We start from the raw sequence: 20,711 nt of genomic DNA, 5'->3' as shown, positions 1-20,711 counted from the left end.
GCTGTGAGTTACCAATTGGCCTCACCTGTGCAGCTGCGCCTTGCCTCTTCAGAACAAACTTAGGAAGGCCCCAGTCCTGCAAAGTCCTATTGGTCACAGGGCCTGGCTGCCGCATGCACACCTGACATGTGGTGGCTTGGGCGCACGCAGGCTCCGTGCTGCCCAGACAGTCCGCCCGCTGCCTCCGCCCTAGCTGTAGGGCGGCTGAGTGAGAGGAGGCAGGCAGACTCTGGAGGCCTCGTGGCTTGCCCCACCCCTGGGCGTGCTGCCCCAGGTGCCCAAGCAGCTTCCTCTGCCACTGACTGTCCATTGCTTCTTACCAACAATTTCCGATTCGTAATTCACGGAATCCAGGGGCTGCAGGTCTCAGTCGAGGTCCGCTTGTTCCTGAATGAACATGTCTAGGAACTAAGATTTTCCTCAGGGACCCTTCTTTGTCCTTTGGCTGTTGAAGCTGAGGAAAGTGGTGTTCTGAGATAGGGTCTTTTCATTGGTGGCACCCTGTCTTTGGAACGTCATCAGAGATCAGCCTACCAAGGTCTGTCTCCCTTAGCATGGAGTTCCAGAGCTTGTGAGAAGGCCCTGATCTCTGGAGTTCCCACCAAATGTGATGGCATTATAGGCAGAAGCGGTCTTTCCCAAGGAACCTGGGTAGGTTTGTATGGGAGAATGCTGTCTTTTAAATAACATGGTCCCAAGTCATGTAGGACTTTGTAGGTCAAAACCAGCATATGATCAGTAAGAAACTGCCTATAAAGTTCACACACCCCAGTAGCTGAGCAAAGCCAGAGTTGCTTGTGTTAACCAGAATGTATGAAATGAACTATAAAAAATGTACACCTGCACAATGTCTGACAAGTATCATCCAAGCATTAAATACGAACCCAATTGCTTGAGGAAGGTTTTTTTAAAGTACAGTAGTTTACTTTTAAGTTTACTTTAAAATACCAAACAGTATTTGGAAGATGACAAAATACGGTATGAGAGCACAGAAGACAGACAAAAAAGCACAAAAGTGGTTGTACTAATAAGCACATTTCAGGAGATTTTTAAGTAAGCTTTCTAAGCACCCCTTTCCTTTAAAATGACTTACCCAAAGGATCTTTATGCATTTACTCCAAAGCAGGGAAGAAATGCCATGATTATGTTTTCTTTGAACTGACTCTTATATCCCCTCGGTACATCCTCTTAAACTAATATAGATCAGCAACAATCATCTTTTGGTTTTAAAAAGTCTTGGCTCATCACTCTTAAATAATGAACTGTCTAAAGTCCAGATTTATCATCTGCATGTTAACATTTCTTAAACAATGAGTTTCAACTAGGATTCGAGACAAAATATTTGACTTAGGTCATGTCTAAGTTTCCTAGCTTTCGCCCCCAAGTCAATTGTTTCGAAGCTCCGAAAACATTTTCACTCTACGTTCATCTTGTTAGCAGGCAGCATGAACTAACACTCCCCTTTTCAAAAGCTATGGACACAGCCTGAATTTGCTGGCATGTGATTGAATCTGACCCCAAAACAGTCTAGAATCACCCTTGATTGGTTGTTTATTGAAGTAAATCTCCAGCTTCGCCTTCTCCAATTCAAGATCCTTAACTTTCTTGTGTCCCTCCTGGACATATTTTCAGTATGTATGGTGCAAGGCCCACATGGGAGGACACTTTGCCCAGAGTCTCTACAAACCTGGAGCCATCCCTGTGTTTGCTTGGGAAGTGGGGTGGGGTAACTTCAGAAGGGAGTCTCAAGTCCCCAGAATGTGACAAAGGCTGGTGTATTAGACTGAATTTGCCAGGAAGTTAAGACGCTACCAGCAAGTCTCGTAATAGTTCAATTTTCCATGCAAATGGAAAAAGAGCACTTTTGACCACCCCATGTTCCAACTTATTGCCTAGAAAGGGTTTAATTATTTAAGCACAGCCAGACATAGCATGGCTCTCATTGCATGGACAGGCAGAGACCTCCACAACCCCAGGCCGGCTCCGGTGTGGAATAAAGACACACAACACTGTGTTATGGGATTAAAATTGGCCTCAAGTTTATTAAAACTTCAGATGTCAGCATGAGTTTGACCAAACTGCATGAGGCAGTGGAAGACAGGAGTTCCTGGGACAGGTGAGGCCGCTGATCCCTTATTTTGGCTGCTGATCCCTTATTTTCGAGGCTGCTGGTCACTTATTTTCAAATCTGTAAGTTGACAGCTATGGGGTCACTGTTGCTCACTGAGAGGGGTGAGGCAGCAGGGAGGCTGTTGCAGGGCAAACACGCCAGCCGGAGGGCCAGATTGGCTTCGCTGGTGCCTTCACACCACACCAGCTTCCTCGCCACCTTTCCCTCTCCCTTCTGGTAGGCCTGCCTGCTGGAGAATGATGGGTGGCGAGGAAACTGCACATGAGACATTGTAAGTCGTGTTTTTTTTTTTAAGCAGGTCATTCTTTCATTAGAAATTGTACGTTTAATGTAAACCCCACTCCAAAAGAGAGTGTGCTGTAATGATGCAATTGATATAGGTTGTGATTTTTAAAGTATTTATAAAATTAAATAAATTATTTTGAGAGGCAGCTTTGATTAATTGATTGCACTTATGCCCTGGCATCCAGGTTCCGAAACAATAAAATTCAGCTTGTTGAAACCAGTTAAGTGAGGATGAATGCACAAAAAAGAAAGAATTAAAATCATTAATGAGGAGGCATAAATATTTATTTGGGACAAAAGACTGCATTTATATCTTTTTTCACTTATGTCCCTTATTCTCTGGGGCCTGCATCCTAGTGGGAACTATGTTGTTTTGATTAATCAGCCACATCTTTTATTACATCTCTACCAGTTTTTCATATATATATATATATATATATATATATATGAGAGAAGGGCCATTTCCATGCCTCGGAACGTAACTTAAATGGAACTTACATCTGTGTGCATGCAGTAGGTACAGTTTGTGATGATCTAACTGGGGAAAAATGGTCTCACTGAAAATGCTGGAACATAAATGATGGCATGGGTTGGGTTGGGTTGGGACAACGGCTGAGGGGGACGGGCCATGCAAATCACATTACAGGTAAAGTCCTGGGAAAGCCCACGGAGGATTTACCTGCAGTTTGTGTCCGTGGGAGGAGAGGGGATTTCTACCTGCAGAGGTCAGCTGAGAAAACACGTTCACTTGACTGAGTGAAAAATCACAGCCCCAGAACAGACGCCCAGCATGATTGATCTCAGGCAGGATTATTAGTTGCAGCTGAATGAATGTTGACTCCGGACGGTGAGTCTCTCAGACTTTCATTGAGGGAACTCGGCTTGTGTAACACCTTGACAAGTGGATCGACTTATACAGCTTCTAACTTTCACTTATTTGCACGCACAGGCTTCAACTGTTAGTGTCTGCCGCTTTGGTCTCGTGCCAACAAAACCGGGAGCCAGCACTGGTCATTTTGTGACGGATAATATACTAAATGTAAGTAAATGCTGACAATCCTTTTTCCTCCTGCTCCTTATCTTTTCTTTGGTAGTTTAATAGAGGCATACCGTTTTTGCGGGGTTGGGGCAGGAAGCGAGTTATACCATGGAAAACAGCTTAATGCCCATTTCTTGAAGGGCTTTCCATGGGCACAATGTTCTGAATTAATTTTTTACTAAAGTGTGCCGTAGTTCCTTCTTCTTGTTAGCTGAATGGGAGGGGTGCAGCTGGGATCATGGAAGGTACACAGGGCAGGGAAATCCAATGTGGTGATGGAGGTAAGGTTAATGTTGTCTTCAGATGTTTTGGCACTGAGATCTGATTCAGTTCCTGGTGTCTAATGCTGGCCCAATGAGGAATCTTTGTCATCTATGCCTTGATTCAAGATGAGATCACATTTTTATTATTACAGATTCATCATGGCTAGAGATGGATAGGTTGGTATTTTTCATGATGGTTCTTTTATCTGGGCATTATTTTTCACTGCCACAGATCCCCTGCTTTGCAGAAGATGTGAGGTAAAGGGCACACGAAAGAGAGATGACCAGAGTTCACTTGGCATTTGACTCATGCCAAAGCTGACTGGTTAAGGCAGAGGTAGGCAACTTAAGGCCCGGGGGCCGGATGCGGCCCAATGGCCTTCTCAATCCGGCCCGCGGACGGTCCGGGAATCAGCCTGTTTTTACATGAGTAGAATGTGTCCTTTTATTTAAAATGCATCTCTTTTTTTAAAAAAATTATGCTTTTTATTAGAAGGTCAGCAGTTTGAATCCCCACGACGGAGTGAGCTCCCGTTGCTCGGTCCCTGCTCCTGCCAACCTAGCAGTTCGAAAGCACGTCAAAGTGCAAGTAGATAAATAGGTACCGCTCTGGCGGGAAGGTAAACGGCATTTCGGTGCGCTGCTCTGGTTCGCCAGAAGCAGCTTAGTCATGCCGGCCACATGACCCGGAAGCTGTACACCGGCTCCCTCGGCCAGTAAAGCGAGATGAGAGCCGCAACCCCAGAGTCGGCCACGACTGGACCTAATGGTCAGGGGTCCCTTTACCTTTACAATGATGTCCAGCAGACTTATTTCACAGTAGTAGTTTGGATTTGATATCCCGCTTTATCACTACCCAAGAGTCTCAAAGCGGCTAACATTCTCCTTTCCCTTCCTCCCCCACAACAAACACTCTGTGAGGTGAGTGGGGCTGAGAGACTTCAGACAAGTGTGACTAGCCCAAGGTAACCCAGCAGCTGCATGTGGAGGAGCGAAGACACGAACCCAGTTCACCAGATTACGAGTCTACCGCTCTTAACCACTGCACCACACTGGCTCTCCACATTTCACAGGGCATCTCCACATAGGTGTATTGATGACAATGAAACTCAGTGTAGTTTCTCAAAGCTAAACATTTTATTTTCTTTAAAGAAAAGAAAGCGCTTGATATTTTCCCAGAAATCTCTGAGTGGTGTACACCACGTACAATATAAAAGCAATATACGTGAAGAGAAAAATGCAGCCTAAAATCAGGTGGTCTTTCAGGTAGAACAGGGGAGATGCACCTCAGCTTTATAGAATCCCGCAGAACAAGTTCCACGGGGTGGAGAAGAAATCTTATTCAGTCTCGCCGCCAAGTGGGAACAAAGCCAATGTAACACCACGCTCCTGGCCGCCGCCTCTGGCTGGCTCAGAAGTATACCACGACCGTTGGTTCCGAATGCAACTGATTGAGAGCTCCTAAAGAATCTGCAGGGTCACACCTTGGTGGAGATTCTCCACTGGAATGGACACAGCAGTTTCTGTTCCAGATGTGGGACCTGAATCTATACTGACATGGGTCCAGGTTGTCAGCTTCCCCTTCAAATGCACACCCCGAATTTGCCAGTATGCAGTTGATTCCCACCCATGAAATAACAGCAATCTGGAAGCAGCCTTAGACTGCAATCCAATGGCCTCTAGAATGGAGTTCCAGAGCCTTAGGATATATTGGGTGTCTAGTGTTGGAGAAGGAGATCTGATATCATATTCTTCCATCATGAACCCCAAGTTGGCATATATGGGATTCCCAGACAATCATACATCCAGACCATGGGTAGGCAAACTAAGGCCTGGGGGCCAGATCCGGCCCAATCGCCTTCTAAATTCAGCCCACAGATGGTCCAGGAATCAGCATGTTTTTGCACGAGTAGAATGTGCCCTTTTATTTAAAATGCATTGATGGGTTATTTGTGGGGCATAGGAATTCGTTCATCCCCCCCCCAAAAAAAATATAGTCCGGCCCCCACAAGGTCTGAGGGACAGTGGACCAGCCCCCTGCTGAAAAAGTTTGATCGAGATACAGTGGTACCTCGGGTTACATTCGCTTCAGGTTACAGACTCCACTAACCCAGAAATATTACCTCGGGTTAAGAACTTTGCTTCAGGATGAGAACAGAAATTGTGCTCCGGCGGAGCGGTGGCAGCAGGAGGCCCCATTAGCTAAAGTGGTGCTTCAGGTTAAGAACAGTTTCAGGTTAAGAACGGACCTCCGGAACGAATTAAGTACTTAACCCGAGGTACCACTGTACTGCTTAGCTTCAGTCCATGTCTTTACTGAAAAAAAGCCTGCTTGATGTCAGTGTCATCCTACATGAACTTAAAACACATTCTATATGCCCTCAATGACTTTGCAAGGGCAGGGGTTGTTAAGTTGTGGGTGAACATATCAGACGACACAACGATTCTTCAAACAGCTCTTGTTTATTCACAGGCCAGAACAGAACTGAACTGAAGGTTTCAGCCAGCCTGCTTATATAGAGCTCCACTAGAACGCAACAGTAACCACTTTCTGTAACTGTCCCATCACTGAATGTCACTTTCAATCCCTTATTTGCATATGTGGACCTGAGTGAAAACTATCTACAGTATTCCCCCTGCTGGCCCAGGGTGAGAACTTCAGTACATAACAGGGGTGTCTTTCAGGCGAGCATGTCTATCATTAAACATCTTCTTATGGAAGAAGTCTTGAGCTTCTAAGGAACTCCAGAGCTCCCCAGCGCACATTTTGAGCACCACTGAGAGTGTTTCAACTGAGCGAATGCCGTTCATTGTTTGGTGAGCAATAATACAGTGGGCAGCACAGAATGGTGGCATTAGATGAAAGCTAACTGCCCCGCCAGTTCATGCTTTGGTGAGCACAGCCCTGTGTAACTTCAGACTTTGAAGTCAGCGGCATGCCCACTCCCAGGAAAGTCAGCGAAAGCACTTCAAAATATAGCACATTCCCACTTCCCTTCCAAACAACCATACCCATCAGAATGAAGCAATGCAGTATGGCGACACCAATACTTGCTTCCAAGTATTGAACAAGTATTATAAGCCTATTTAGTGAGACATACAGTGGTACCTCGGGTTAAGTACTTAATTCGTTCCAGAGGTCCGTACTTAACCTGAAACTGTTCTTAACCTGAAGCACCACTTTAGCTAATGGGGCCTCCCACTGCTACCGCGCCTCCGGAGCATGATTTCTGTTCTTATCCTGAAGCAAAGTTCTTATCCTGAAGCACTATTTCTGGGTTAGCAGAGTCTGTAACCTGAAGCGTATGTAACCTGAAGCGTATGTAACCTGAGGTACCACTGTATAATGTTCCTCTGTTTGGACAGGTGTTACATCCGTTCAGGAGAAGAATAGCCTAAGGCGTGGGTAGGCAAACTTAAGGCCCGGGGGCCGGATCTGGCCCAACCGCCTTCTAAATCTGGCCTGTGGACGATCCGGGAATCAGCATGTTTTTACATGAGTAGAATGTGTCCTTTTATTTCAAATGCATCTCTGGGTTATTTGTGGGGCCTGTCTGGTGTTTTTACATGAGTAGAATGTGTGCTTTTATTTAAAACGCATCTCTGGGTTATTTGTGGGGCATAGGAATTCGTTCACCCCCCCCCAAAGAAAATATAGTCCGGCCCCCCACAAGGTCTGAGGGACAGTGGACCGGCCCCCTGCTGAAAAAGTTTGCTGATCCCTGGGCTAAGGAGTCAACCCTACACAAATTGAGACTGGGTGGATGGCTTTATTTTTACACCTCCTTCCTGCAACTCCTGCAGCCAAGCTAGTGCTAAATGTATTGCTCTCGTTTTTTTGGCCCAGAGGTTGGGGGGGGGGCTTGTCATCTAGGCAGCCCAGGACCTCCATACACACTGCCCAGGCTTGCGCCCCAGGGAGCTGCTAGCACAGTGTTTTTACTTCACCCTGGAGGTGCACTCCATTGTCTCTCAAGACAGACGGATGCCAACAGCATCCATTCCATACATGTAAAGCACTCTTATATCACTTTAATAGTCATGGCCAGTCAGTCAGTCAGTCAGTTTTATTGCACATAGCCAAAGGCTGCCGCAATGCACACAGAATCATTCAACAATTAAAAGAAAATATACTGGATTGATACAAAAGACTTAAAGCATTTATATTATCAAAACATTACGTACTGTAAACAGAGCTATAAAAGTACAGTGGTACCTTGGGTTACAGACGCTTCAGGTTACAGACTCCGCTAACCCAGAAATAGTGCTTCCGGTTAAGAACTTTGCTTCAGGATAAGAACAGAAATCGGGCTCTGGCGGCGCGGCGGCAGCAGGAGGCCCCATTAGCTAAAGTGGTGCTTCAGGTTAAGAACAGTTCCTGGTTAAGAACAGAACTCCGGAAGCAATTAAGTACTTAACCAGAGGTACCACTGCACCCCAATATACAAATCAAGACATTAAACAATAAAATTCATAAGCTAAAATCATCACATGGCCACTAATATATCAAAAAACAATGTCAATTAATACAGCGTGCAATTATACTCGGAGTTTGGTGACGAAGATAGAATATAGCTTGATGTAGTTAGGGTCAAATAAGTTCATCTCCTTTACAGTTGGTGGCTACCTTGGCTATATAATTTGCTCTAATTTTCCCAGCGGCAGCTGCAAAGAGTGCTACACGCCAGGTCACATACTTATCTGTGTCTGCGAGAAGATATAAATTCATGTTAATAGTCATGGCTTTCCCCAAAGAATTCTTTTTTTTAAAAAAAATATTTTTTATTAACAAACCAATCAAATCACATTAATTCCAAATTACAGAGCCAAATTTTAAATTTTTGTTGGGGGTACCCATGTTTCGAGCTCTGAAAGGGATCCAGTTATCTTATTGCTGCTGCTTTGATGTTCACAATTCTGTCCAAATAATGTTCACAATTGTATCCATTCCTTCTTTGTTGTTTTCCTCATCTCTTCTTGTTGTTTTCGTATATTTTTCCTTTCTTTACTTTGTGACCTCTGATAGTCTCCACAAGTGAGTTGAAAACAAGCATTTTTATAATCCTGTGTGGGTTTTCCCATTCATCCAAGAGTCTTATTCAGACAGCAGACACATTTCATCACTTCCATAATAACAATCTTAGCGTCTGCTCATTAATCTTTGCAGGCCTGTCACTCCCTTCTCGTTTCCCCAAAGAATTCTGGGAATTGTAGTTTGTTGGGAATTGTAGCTCTGTGAGGGGTCTCCTAACAATGCTCAGCACTGAATGTATGGCTGTAAACAGGGTGTGGTGTTTTTTTTAAACTGTATGTGTGTATTAATTTTTTTAGGGTGGTTTGTTTTATGAGACAAAGTTGGGCTTCTAGAGGTTTGCTTGAGGAATTTGAGCTTTTTGAATTTCAACACCTATTGACTTGACCTGATTTGCACCTCCAGAGCTAATGTGTGGACTCTCTCTCTTTCACATCTCCTAAATGGTCTGATATAGATCTAGGCACTTTGTTATTTGTCATTTTTTTAAAAAAAGAAGATGAATTTAAAATAAATTTTTAAATACACATTTAAATGTGAACTTTTGTGTGGGCTTAAAAAAAATTGCTGGTTGGTGCAGAAATGGGCAGAAACAGATATGTGACTGATCATGTGACGCTGATATGAAAAGATACTGATTGATTCATCCCTGCTTATACAGGTGAAATACTTATCTGCTTTGCTTTGCAGATCATTGACAAGTGAGCCATCTTAGCCAGTGGTGAAAATAATCTTCACAAATGGGCAGCAGTTGTTACTTCTCCATCCATGTCTGTCTTTTTCTTTTGTTTGAAGGGTAAGCTGAAATATTTAAGAATATCTGCCACACAGCTAATCCGTTTATGCAAGAAAATAAGGCTTGGCTCCTTCGGCTAGGGGCTGGGGATGGGAAGGTTCTCCAGTATAGAAGCATCCAGATAGTTTTCTGGGGCTATTGCATGAGATAAAAATCTGAGACGGGAATTTAGATAGGCTTTCTAAAGTGTCCAATTCTTTTTTTAAAAAAGAGGATATGATGAAAAGGAAAAAAAATACATATTTGCGCATATATATATATATATTACACACACACACACACAGAGAGAGAGAGAGAGAGAAAGAGATTGGTACCTCAGGTTACATGCGCTTCAGGTTACAGACTCCAGTAACCCAGAAATAGTACCTCGGGTTAAGAACTTTGCTTCAGGATGTGAACAGAAATCGTGCTCTGGCAGTGCAGCGGCAGCAGGAGGCCCCATTAGCTAAAGGGGTGCTTCAAGTTAAGAACAGTTTCAGGTTAAGAACGGACCTCTGGAACGAATTAAGTACTTAACCTGAGGTACCACTGTGTGTGTGTATATATACAGTATATATATATATATATATATATATATATATATATATATATTACACACAGACATACACACACTATATATATATATGAATGAGAGAGATGCAAATTTAGAAAATAGTTACTAGAATGTATATTTCACAGAAGGCTAGCCAATTAATTTCACTTCCCAACTAAAATCACCCCGAATACATTATTGTATTAATTTGTACCCCATCCACATGTCCTCCAATTAACGTGTTCCAATAATGTCTTGCCCAGTAGTAGCAGCAAACCAATTCCATTTCAATTAATTATCCCCATCTCAGATTTCCCCCCAAAACCTCTAATTGGGGTGGAAATCATAGCTGGAATCCCATATGGAACCATACAGAAAGAGTAGTGACTTTGCTGCGGACTCCCCCCTCCTGGTGGGTCTCACAAAACAAAATAATTTAACTGTTAAAGGCCAGGATAAAGAGGCATGTCTTCATCAAACAGCAAGAGCTATGCAGTTAAGATGCTAAGTAAAGGTAAAGGGACCCCTGACCATTAGGTCCAGTTGTGACTGACTCTGGGGTTGTGGCGCTCATCTCGCTTTATTGGCCGAGGGAGCCGGCGTACAGCTTCCGGGTCATGTGGCCAGCATGACTAAGCCGCTTCTGGCGAACCAGAGCAGCGCACGGAAACACCATTTACCTTCCCGCTGGAGCGGTACCTATTTATCTACTTGCACTTTGAGGTGCTTTCGAACTGCTAGGTTGGCAGGAGCAGGGACCGAGCAACGGGAGCTCACCCCGTCGCGGGGATTCGAACCGCCGACCTTCTGATCGGCAAGTCCTAGGCTCGGTGGTTTAACCCACAGCGCCACCCTAGATGAGTGGTTTTCCCCCTCCATATCACGGACCACTTGAAAATTGCTGTGGGTCTTGGCAGACCGCTTCATGGTTTTTCTTCCAGTTGTAGCAACACTAGCCAGTAATTTGGCGACTGCAGTTCTGTTCCAGTTAAAGTTATAGCTTTCCTTACCTGGTACCTGTTGATTATACGATAATAGCCACTTATTTGTTGTTTAGCAATTATCTGGAGCAGCAACAGAAACAATGTTCAGTGTTCTACATGCCTTTTTTTTTTAATAGTGAAAAAATCCTGCCACATGGCTTTGCGCCCATGTTCCCAGCCTCTAGAGATGAGGCAGAAAGTGGCTGATGATTTATACCGGACACAGGGAGCGCCTCTTCCTTTGGCTCCTACTTAGCAGATTATCTCATACTTGCTGTCCAAAATATTCAAGTATTTAGTGTTTCTTTTGGTTCCTCCCCCCCCCCCGCTTTGCGCTGTAAAATTATTCTTGACTGATAATTTAATCCTGCCTAGTGGGGGGCTGTTGGTGGGGAGTGAAAAAGGTCCCTATTTTCATCTGAGGAATGTGGGAGAGTAGGCAAGCCCTTGTTTTTAATCCAGTGACAATTAGACACCGACTACCTTCTCACACAGAACCACAAGCAGGCGTTTAGTATTTAAATGCTGCATAAATGCAATATGAAGATTCTGTTTGGTTTATGAGTGTTGTATGCGATGAGAAGAGGAAGGCTGCAGCTGCGTAACAGATGAGTAGCCACTGCCACATTCAACATTTCTTACTTTTCGTTTTCAGAAAGTGCATCTTGGGTCATTATGCTGACACGTCAGATAGCCGAGCCTCAACATCCCTCCCTGGATTCGGGAACCTCACCCGGGGATACAACAGATATCTCAGGCCAAAATTTGGTGGTATGACATCATCAGCATCTTTTATAGTTTTGTAGGACCTGCCAAAGTCTTTCAGCGTTGCAGAGAGGAAATAATTTATTGGTCTTTATAATTTTGTCTTTATGCCCCTGTTTGAGCTGAATTTAGAGACCCTTGCCTATCCCCAATCCTTTTATTAACTTAAGATCAGTTGCCTTTACCCTAATTCCAGTGTTGAGGAAGAATGTCTGCTTTATATACATTATTTACACAATGGGCCCCACATGATTGGCTAATTCTGGGATTCTCCTGTAGGCCAATCAGGTTGCGGATTCACTTCCACCTGGAGCTGGATTGGGTGGCTCCTGTGGACCAATCAGACTGCTGCATTCTGGATCCTATTGTTCTAGGACCAATCAGACTGCTGCATTCTGAATCCTGTTGTTCTAGGACCAATCAGACTGCTTCATTTTGGATCCTATTCAACTCAGTACATAACAAATATAGAACAGTTCTCAGTTTCTATCTGTACGGAGATTTTGGCATAAGGCGATTGTATCACAATTTCTTTCGAAATCTGTGTTGGGTCTCCAGCTGTTGTTGACTACAACTCCCATCATCCCTGACTACTGGTTCTGCTAGCTAGGGATGATGGAAGCTGCAGTCCAACGACAAATGGAGACCCTGGTTTGAGGAAACACTGTTATTGATGATTAAATCAGCTCTTGACTTAGAATGGCAGCGGGAAGCACCGGCTCTGTGGTCAAATGCAGCCTTTAAGGTCTCTGTCAAGTCATGGGGCTCTCGCTAGACCCTGACCTTCACTGTTCCTGTTCTGTAGCTTCAACAAGTGTTTTTGCCGGGCCAGAATGCATCCTTGTGTTAATGTGCATCATCTGGATGTAGAGATGTGTGTGCACGGAATGCGCTGACTCTTGTTTGGCTGCAGTGTTTGGCTGTACAAAGATAAGAATCCCATTAACTGGCCCACCTACTTTTTATTTTGAGCCCCACCCAGAACCACCATACGGCCCCAAGAATGACAGAATGTGGCCCTCAGGCGGAAAAATGTTCCCCACTCCAGACTCAGAAGAATCCAGTTGTCATCCTTATGGGATGATGGTCAAGTGTGAGGGAACATCAACTCTCTTTGAGGAATCAACTGCCCCCCGATAAAATAGATATCAGATATCTTATATCAGTGTTAACCATGGCTAGCTGCCCTGTTTCAAAATGTGTGTTGATCCTTCCATCCAGAGCAGTAGAAAACAAACTTGCTCCATCTTCTGTGTGACAACCCTTTAGATATTTGAAGACAGCTATCGCATCACCTAGACAGCATCTTAAAAAGCAGAGACATCACCTTGCCATATAGTTAAAGCTATGGTTTTCCCAGTAGTGATGTATGGAAGTGAGAGCTGGACCATAAAGAAGGCTGATCGACGAAGAATTGGTGCTTTTGAATTATGGTGCTGGAGGAGACTCTTGAGAGTCCCATGGACTGCAAGAAGATCAAACCTATCCATTCTTATGGAAATCAGCCTTGAGTGCTCACTGGAAGGACAGATCTTGAAGCTGAGGCTCCAATACTTTAGCCACCTCATGAGAAGAGAAGACTCCCTGAAAAGACCCTGATGTTGGGAAAGATGGAGGGCACAAGGAGAAGGGGATGACAGAGGACGAGATGGTTGGATAGTGTCTTCGAAGCTACCAGCATGAGTTTGACCAAACTGCGGGAGGCAGTGGAGGACAGAAGTTCCTGGCGTGCTCTGGTCCATGGGGTCACGAAGAGTTGGACACAACTAAACGACTAAACAACAACATCGCATCACCTCTGTCATCTTTTCTGCAGGCTAACCCTACCCAATACCCTCACCTGTTCCATTTTTCATTTACTAGGGAGTCTGAAGCCTTCCTACTAGGTGTAACTGAAGATGAGATCCCCATGAAGGCATGCAACTTATTTCTCTATAGCCGTACACTAGATGTTGGAAAGAAAGTGAAACTAAGGAACAGTGGCTATATAAATTGACAGAATTTGCAGAACTTGCCAATATGACAGCCAACATAAGAAATCTGGATGAAAGGATGAATGGGAAAGCTTTGGGGAGTACCTAAGAAAATATGATACTGCAATTAAATTACAAGGAGGAGTAATCACATGAGCAGCAGTCAACTATAATTAAGGAGTAAAAGGGATGAAAGAAAGGTGGATAAATGGAGATGTAGCAAATCTTAGGTTTATTATGAATACCGTGGGAGGCTAGGTTGGGAAATCTGTACATAAATATTCTATGTGGAGGAAACATGATGTGAAAATGGAAAAATGGGAAATACATGAATATATATATATATATATATATATATATATATATACTGTATATATATATATAAAATTTAATAGGAAGTAAGCCTCACAAACACATTAGGACTTACCTATGAGTAAACATGCATAGCCCAACATTGCACAAAGCTTGGTATGTTCCTTCTTCCACAGTGCAATTTAGTGTATTATTCTTATTATTGCTAAACATTTTCTGTACTTTGCGTACTCCTAATAGTAGACACCTCCTACCCTAGCAATAATAAATATGACCTTAGCAGCCTTAGAGCAATGTAAGCAGCTTGAAATGTTGGGACCAGATTTATTTATGTAGTAATTTTAATATCCCACTTTTCCCCAAGAATTCAGAAAAAGCTAACAAAATGTTTGAGATGCAGTGGTTTTTATGTTGCCATATCACTGGCAGGTATTAAACACAGCAAATCCCTGCACTTGGGGTTGCTCTGTAAGCTCCATTGAGTTTAACGGCACTTTTTGCCAGGTATATGTCTGTAAATGACTACAGCCTAATGGCCCTTTAAACAGTCTTTCAATGCAGCAGATAAAAAGAGCTGGAATGGGAGAAAGAGAAGAACTGGACCAAAAAGTAATAATAATGAAAAAGCATAATAATTTAAAAATTTAAGAATATAGATATCTTTACAGACAGATAAACAATTATAGTGATTAGTTCATTTGAATGGTGGTCAAGGCAGCAGAAGGAATAACTCCCACCTGATGGGGCAACATTGAAAGGGCTAGTATATATTTTTAGCTTTTTTATTTATTAGTTGGTTGTCACCCAAAGGTCTCCAAGCAACTTACAGCAAAGAAAAATAGAGGAATTGCCTGGTTATGTCTGGGCATAAGCAAATACTTTCTAAGTTCTAAGTGAGTGAACAGGAAGAAGTCTATATTATAACTAGGATTTTTTGTCCAATCTCTTTTTCTCACACCATTATAATCTCCTGTCTATGGAGTCAACACATCAGATGTCATTGTTGACATCATCTCATAAGAAGACCTCAAGATGCTTATTAATCATAACAGTCATTCCGCTTCTTCATGACAAGGCCATGTACTGTTTAGGTAACCTTCATTTTATAATGAATCTGACCTTCTTCAACTTGGTCGTCTTCATTCTTTCAATGGCTCGCATTCCTGTAGAACACGGGAGCTGGTCATTCACATTTTTGAAAGCATCTGCTTCAGAATTAATGAACTATCCACATCCTGCTCTCCCCCGCCAACACCCCTCAGTTAAGGAGCTTTGTACCGCAAGGCCTAGGCATGTCTACTCAGCAGTAGCCCCAAGCCCCAAGGATGTTAATGGAATTTACTCCCAGGTAAGCATGTATAGAATTACAGCCTCAGAGGGCTATATTCTTAATGCGTAAGCCCAGCGTGATAATAAATGCCACTCTTCCCAAATGTCCTAGCAGATCAACAGGAATTTTGATTTTGTCCTCATTCATGCTTTCTGTCTTTTGCTCAGTAGGCAAAGATGTCACAGTCTGCTTAGGAATGCATTCAAAACTATCTTCCAGAGTGGGAACTGAGTCATAGCAAAGCAATAAGCTCATCTTTAGGACTGGCCGATGTATCAACCTATCGTCCCAAACCGGTTAGAAGTCCATATCGTGATATCGGTTTCATAATTTTTGACCTGACAATATATCACAAATCATGACGTGTCAGTGCGCTATGCAAAAATCACAATGTTGGGGAAAACATGGCCGTCTCTCGATTCCTGCAGCCCCAGTTAACTCTGCCAGCTCAATTCTCCTGGAAGAGGCAGCGAATCACAAGAGCAGACGCTGGCCCAAATCACGATGCAGGAAAAACCATGAAGCCAGCCAACGCCCTGTCATAGCTTATTTCCTTATTTCAGACATCATGATATATTGGTATATCACAATGTTTATTGCGATGTTGGTGATATATTGCGATGTTGAAAACCTAGCCCTTCTCATCTTATGCTAAATCATTAGACTATTGATGTTGAAAACCTAGCCCTGCTCATCTTATGCTAAATCATTAGACTATTGGTACCCTTAGCTTGGTACCACCTAGACTGATTCTGCAATTTAAACTTCCCTTTCCATTCCTTTTGCAGGAGAGCCTGTGGTAATAGCCATGAGCCTTGACGTTGCAAGCATTTCCAGCATTTCTGAGAGTGATATGGTAAGCAAACAATCCTGGAAGTGGGAATAAAAGGAATTAAGGAAGCTCCGGGGAGCAGGGAGTCGGTGGGAATCTAGATGCAGTTTCTGATACAGTCATACCTCATGTTACGTCCTCTTCATGTTACGTTCTTTCAGGTTACGTCCCGCAGCGACCTGGAAGTACCGGAAAGGGTTACTTCCGGGTTTTGCCGCTCGTGCATGTGCAGAAGCACAAAATGACGTCACGCGCATGCGCAGAAGCAGCGAATCGCAACCCGCGCATATGCAGACGCGTTGCTGTGGGTTGCGCTCTTTTCATGTTGCGAACAGGCCTCCAGAACGGATTTGTAGAGTTGGAAAAGGTTCAGGAAAGGGCAACCAAAATGATCAAAGGCATGGAGCAACTTCTCTATAAAGGAAATAGGGAAAGGGTGGCACTGTGGCACTGTGGTCTAAACCCTGAGCCACTTGGGCTTGCTGATTGGAAGGTTGGTGGTTCGAATCCCCATGACGAGCTGAGCTCCTGTTGCTCTGTCCCAGCTCCTGCCAACCTAGCAGTTCCAAAGCACGCCAGTGCAAGTAGATAAATAGGTACAGTGGTACCTCAGGTTACATATGCTTCAGGTTACATACGCTTCAGGTTACAGACTCCGCTAACCCAGAAATAGTGCTTCAGGTTAAGAACTTTGCTTCAGGATGAGAACAGAAATTGTGCTCCAGCAGTGCGGTGGCAGCAGGAGGCCCCATTAGCTAAAGTGGTGCTTCAGGTTAAGAACAGTTTCAGGTTAAGAACGGACCTCCACAACGAATTAAATACTTAACCCGAGGTACCACTGTACTGCTGTGGCAGGAAGGTAAACAGCATTTCCATGCACTCTGGTTTCCGTCACAGTGTTCCATTGCACCAGAAGCAGTTAAGTCATGCTGGCCACGTGATCCGGAAAGCTGTCTGTGGACAAACGCCAGCTCCTTCAGTCTGAAAGTGAGATGAGTGCCACAACTCCATATTCGCCTTTGACTGGACTTAACCATCCAGGGGTCCTTTCCCTTTTACCTTTACCTACCTTTTGTTATTATAGACCTCTGGTAAGGGAACCTAATATGCAGGAACAGGAGAGTAAAAGCAAGTTAAGAAACCCCAGTCTGGTCCAAAGGACAAAGGACATAGTTCTCATCAACATGGTGAGCAATGTGTTGGCGTGCCAGGCAGTGTCTCCTTGTTATTCAGGTGGACAGCAGTTGTGAGCTGGTACATTGGCCAGTTTCTCTCTCCTTCAGCATCAGCATGACATCACAATGGCCTGTGTCTCTCCTTCTGGTTGGACACATCCGTGTGAGAACACAGTGGCCAGTCTGTGAAATAGGCAACATCAGCATGAGATCACAGTGGCCAGTTTTTCCTCCCTCAGGTGGCTAGCATGGCCCACAGTGGGCAGCCCCTGTCCTTCAGGCAGGGAGCATCATCTTGTGGGGAGAGGCATTCATTCGTCTTTGTTCCTCTTCCACTCAAGCAGGCAGTAGAATGTGGGCAGAATATTTATTTCTCTTGTGGAAGCTGCCAAAAGCAGCACAATCTCTTTCTCAGTGCGGTGGGCTTAGTTGGGAGCAGATGGTGGGCCCTGTATGTTCTTCTCTTAGTGAGGTGGTCAGCAGAAGCATGAGTGTAGTGGTCATCTCACTGAAATGGGCAGCAGCATGCGGACAGAGAAGCAGCAGGCAAGGCAAAGAGCAGGCAAGTAGGCAATCCATCTATTACAGGGCCTCTCTGCTTACAGGAAGTGGATGCCGGTGGCACTTTGGTCTAAACCACCGAGCCTCTCATGCTTGCTGATCATGAGGTCGGCAGTTCCAAGTCTGCGTGAAGGGGTGAGCTCCCATTGCTCTGTCCCAGCTCCTGCCAACCTAGCAGTTCAAAAGCACACCAGTGCAAGTAGATAAATAGGTACCACTGCGGTGGGAAGGTGAACAGCATTTCCATGCACTCTGGTTTCCACCACAGTGGCCCATTGCACCAGTAGCAGTTTAGTCATGCTGACCACATGACCCGGAAAAGTGTCTGTGGTCAAACGCCCGCTCCTTCGACCTGAAAGCGAGATGAGCACTTAAACCCCATAGTCACCTTTGACTGGACTTAACCGTCCAGGGGTCCTTTACCTTTACCTTTTACCTGTAAAGGAAGTGTCAGGGAACTGACATCAGAGCGGGAGGCGAAGGGGAGGCTCCTGGATGATGCTGGAGAAGGACCCAGCAGCAGGGGGAGAGGCGACTCAGTGGAGGGGGAAGCATTTAAGCGCAACACCAGGAACAAAAGTGAGCAGATGGGAAAATCGGAGAGAGGGCTCACGGACTCTTCACTGGAACTCAGTGAGGAGGGGACAGGTCCCCCGCTACCCACGCCCACCCTGCGCAGAAGGCTCCCGCGCAGTGAGAGGCGGAGGAGATTGGGTGTCAAACAACTCTTATGTTGGAAGAGATTCAAGAAACGCCCACTGACGGATTCTGCTAGTGACTGAGACAGTCATGATCAGAAAGGGCTGTGCAGTCAGAAAGGTTTAACAAGGCAAATCAGCCTAGAGAGGCACCAGTTTACGCACGAGTAACTCATACTCATTACAGGAAGGTTACAGTATTTGGACCTTTTTCAAAAAGGTGAGTAAGAAGCAATATGATAGAAGTTTATAAAATCCATATAAAATCTCCTTCTGTTGCACCCTACCTTCCCTCTCTTATGCCGTAACAACAATGCTATCATCTCCAATTCCTTCTGTTACTCATGGTTCAAATCCTGCTCACAAATTCATCATACTGGAGTATTTCTTTAAGTAATCCGAAAAAGACTTCCATTCTTCCATGAAACAAATGTCATTAGATTCTCTTATTTTGGCTATTAACTTTGCCAATTCCACACTTGCTTATCTATTCTTCTTTGGTGGGGACTTCTTCTTCCTTCCATTTTTGTGCATAAAGAATCCTAGCTTAATCAGCTTAATCATCTTTTTTAAAAGAACTTCTTTCCCTATAATCCCTAAGAGAAAAGCTTCAGGGTTTGTTGGTTTTTTGGTATAATCACTTTAAACATCTTTTTCATCTCATCATATATCATTTCCCAAAATACCCTCGCTTTCTTACAAGTCCACCGCATATGAAAAAAAGATCCCTCTACCTGTTTACACTTCAGAAGTGTATAAAATCCTGCAAGTGGCTGGAGAAAAGGTTTTCCGCCTTCTTAATAAAACTATAATTTGTGGACCTCTAGCAAAGCTGAATGTGGTAGTTGTTAAATTTCAAAGTCCTGCATAGTTTGACCTTGAAATATCAAAAGGACCACCTGTTCCTATATGATTTTGCCTGCCTGTTAAGTTCTGGAGGTTGTGTTCCTGCTACCCACTGCCATATGGGATGATGAGTACATGCAGCAGAGTCTTTTCAGTGGTGGGACCAAATTTCTGGAACTCCTGCCGGGGGGATGCTCCTTTAGCCCCTGCTACCGGATCCCCAGTGTCTGTTTATGGCGATGCCGTTTTTAGCAAATGGATTGTTTCTTTTAAATTCCTTGTATTGTTGTCATAGGACGCGGGTGGCGCTGTGGGTAAAACCTCAGCGCCTAGGGCTTGCCAATCGCATGGTTGGCGGTTCGAATCCCCACGGTGGGGTGAGCTCCCGTCTTCAGTCCCAGCTCCTGCCCACCTAGCAGTTCGAAAGCACGTCCAAGTGCAAGTAGATAAATAGGTACCGCTTTATAGCGGGAAGGTAAACGGCGTTTCCGGTGCTGCGCTGGTGCCGGCTCGCCAGAGCAGCTTCGTCACGCTGGCCACGTGACCCGGAAGTGTCTCCGGACAGCGCTGGCCCCCGGCCTCTTAAGTGAGATGAGCGCACAACCCTAGAGTCGGACACGACTGGCCCGTACGGGTAGGGGTACCTTTACCTTTTATTGTTGTCATAGTATTTTGTTTGTGGGCTGCTCTGGCCAAAAGAGGTGTTAAAATAAACAAACAAAGAGGCCCAGACTTGAGACACTGCAGGCATCTTTTGAAAATAAGGCACCTCTGAGATGAGAATGACAAATAGGTGTCCGAAGTCATTGGTCTATAGAACACCGCAGCTTTTTAGTATCCATTTAAATGCAGAACTCCGTTGAAAGCTGCTGTCTACTGGGGTTTGGAACCCATAGGAAGTCTTTGCAAGGCTGAGCCAATCTTTCATGAAGCTAACTTTCCAGGTATCCCAAAGCTATTAATCAACAAATATTATCTTCATACAGTAGTCTTCTCATCACTATAGCACTCACATTTTCAGGTCTCACGCAGAACATTATAGAGATGTACTCTTTTGCTAGATAAATAATTGAACTACAAATGACCCGGGGGTTTTCACCTTCATTGCTGAGATTAATAATTCACTGCTTTGAAATGCATAATGGTGCACCATCTCAA

General features: G+C 44.3%; 1 protein-coding gene across 3 annotated transcripts in view; it reads left to right on the top strand.

Moving 5' to 3' along the window:
* The first annotated feature begins 3,109 nt into the window (after nucleotides 1-3,109).
* Nucleotides 3,110-20,711, top strand: part of GABRP (gamma-aminobutyric acid type A receptor subunit pi) — a 39,306-nt gene continuing 21,704 nt past the window's right edge. Inside the window, exons 1-5 of one of the 3 annotated variants that reach the window (XM_080999231.1) lie at nucleotides 3,110-3,263; nucleotides 3,366-3,455; nucleotides 9,441-9,546; nucleotides 11,717-11,832; nucleotides 16,230-16,297. In XM_080999231.1, the coding sequence (XP_080855357.1) occupies nucleotides 9,491-9,546; nucleotides 11,717-11,832; nucleotides 16,230-16,297 (240 nt within the window). In that variant the 5' untranslated portion in view covers nucleotides 3,110-3,263; nucleotides 3,366-3,455; nucleotides 9,441-9,490. Of the gene's footprint in view, nucleotides 3,456-9,440; nucleotides 9,547-11,716; nucleotides 11,833-16,229; nucleotides 16,298-17,637; nucleotides 18,011-20,711 lie in introns of those variants that run through there. The other 2 variants (XM_080999232.1, XM_080999233.1) reach the window with 2 other exon arrangements.

The sequence above is a fragment of the Podarcis pityusensis genome (assembly GCF_964106645.2).
Source record: "Podarcis pityusensis genome assembly, chromosome: 3".
Lineage (NCBI taxonomy): Eukaryota > Metazoa > Chordata > Lepidosauria > Squamata > Lacertidae > Podarcis > Podarcis pityusensis.
Note: the sequence above shows the minus strand (reverse complement) of the source record. Positions and strands in the feature narration are given on the sequence as shown.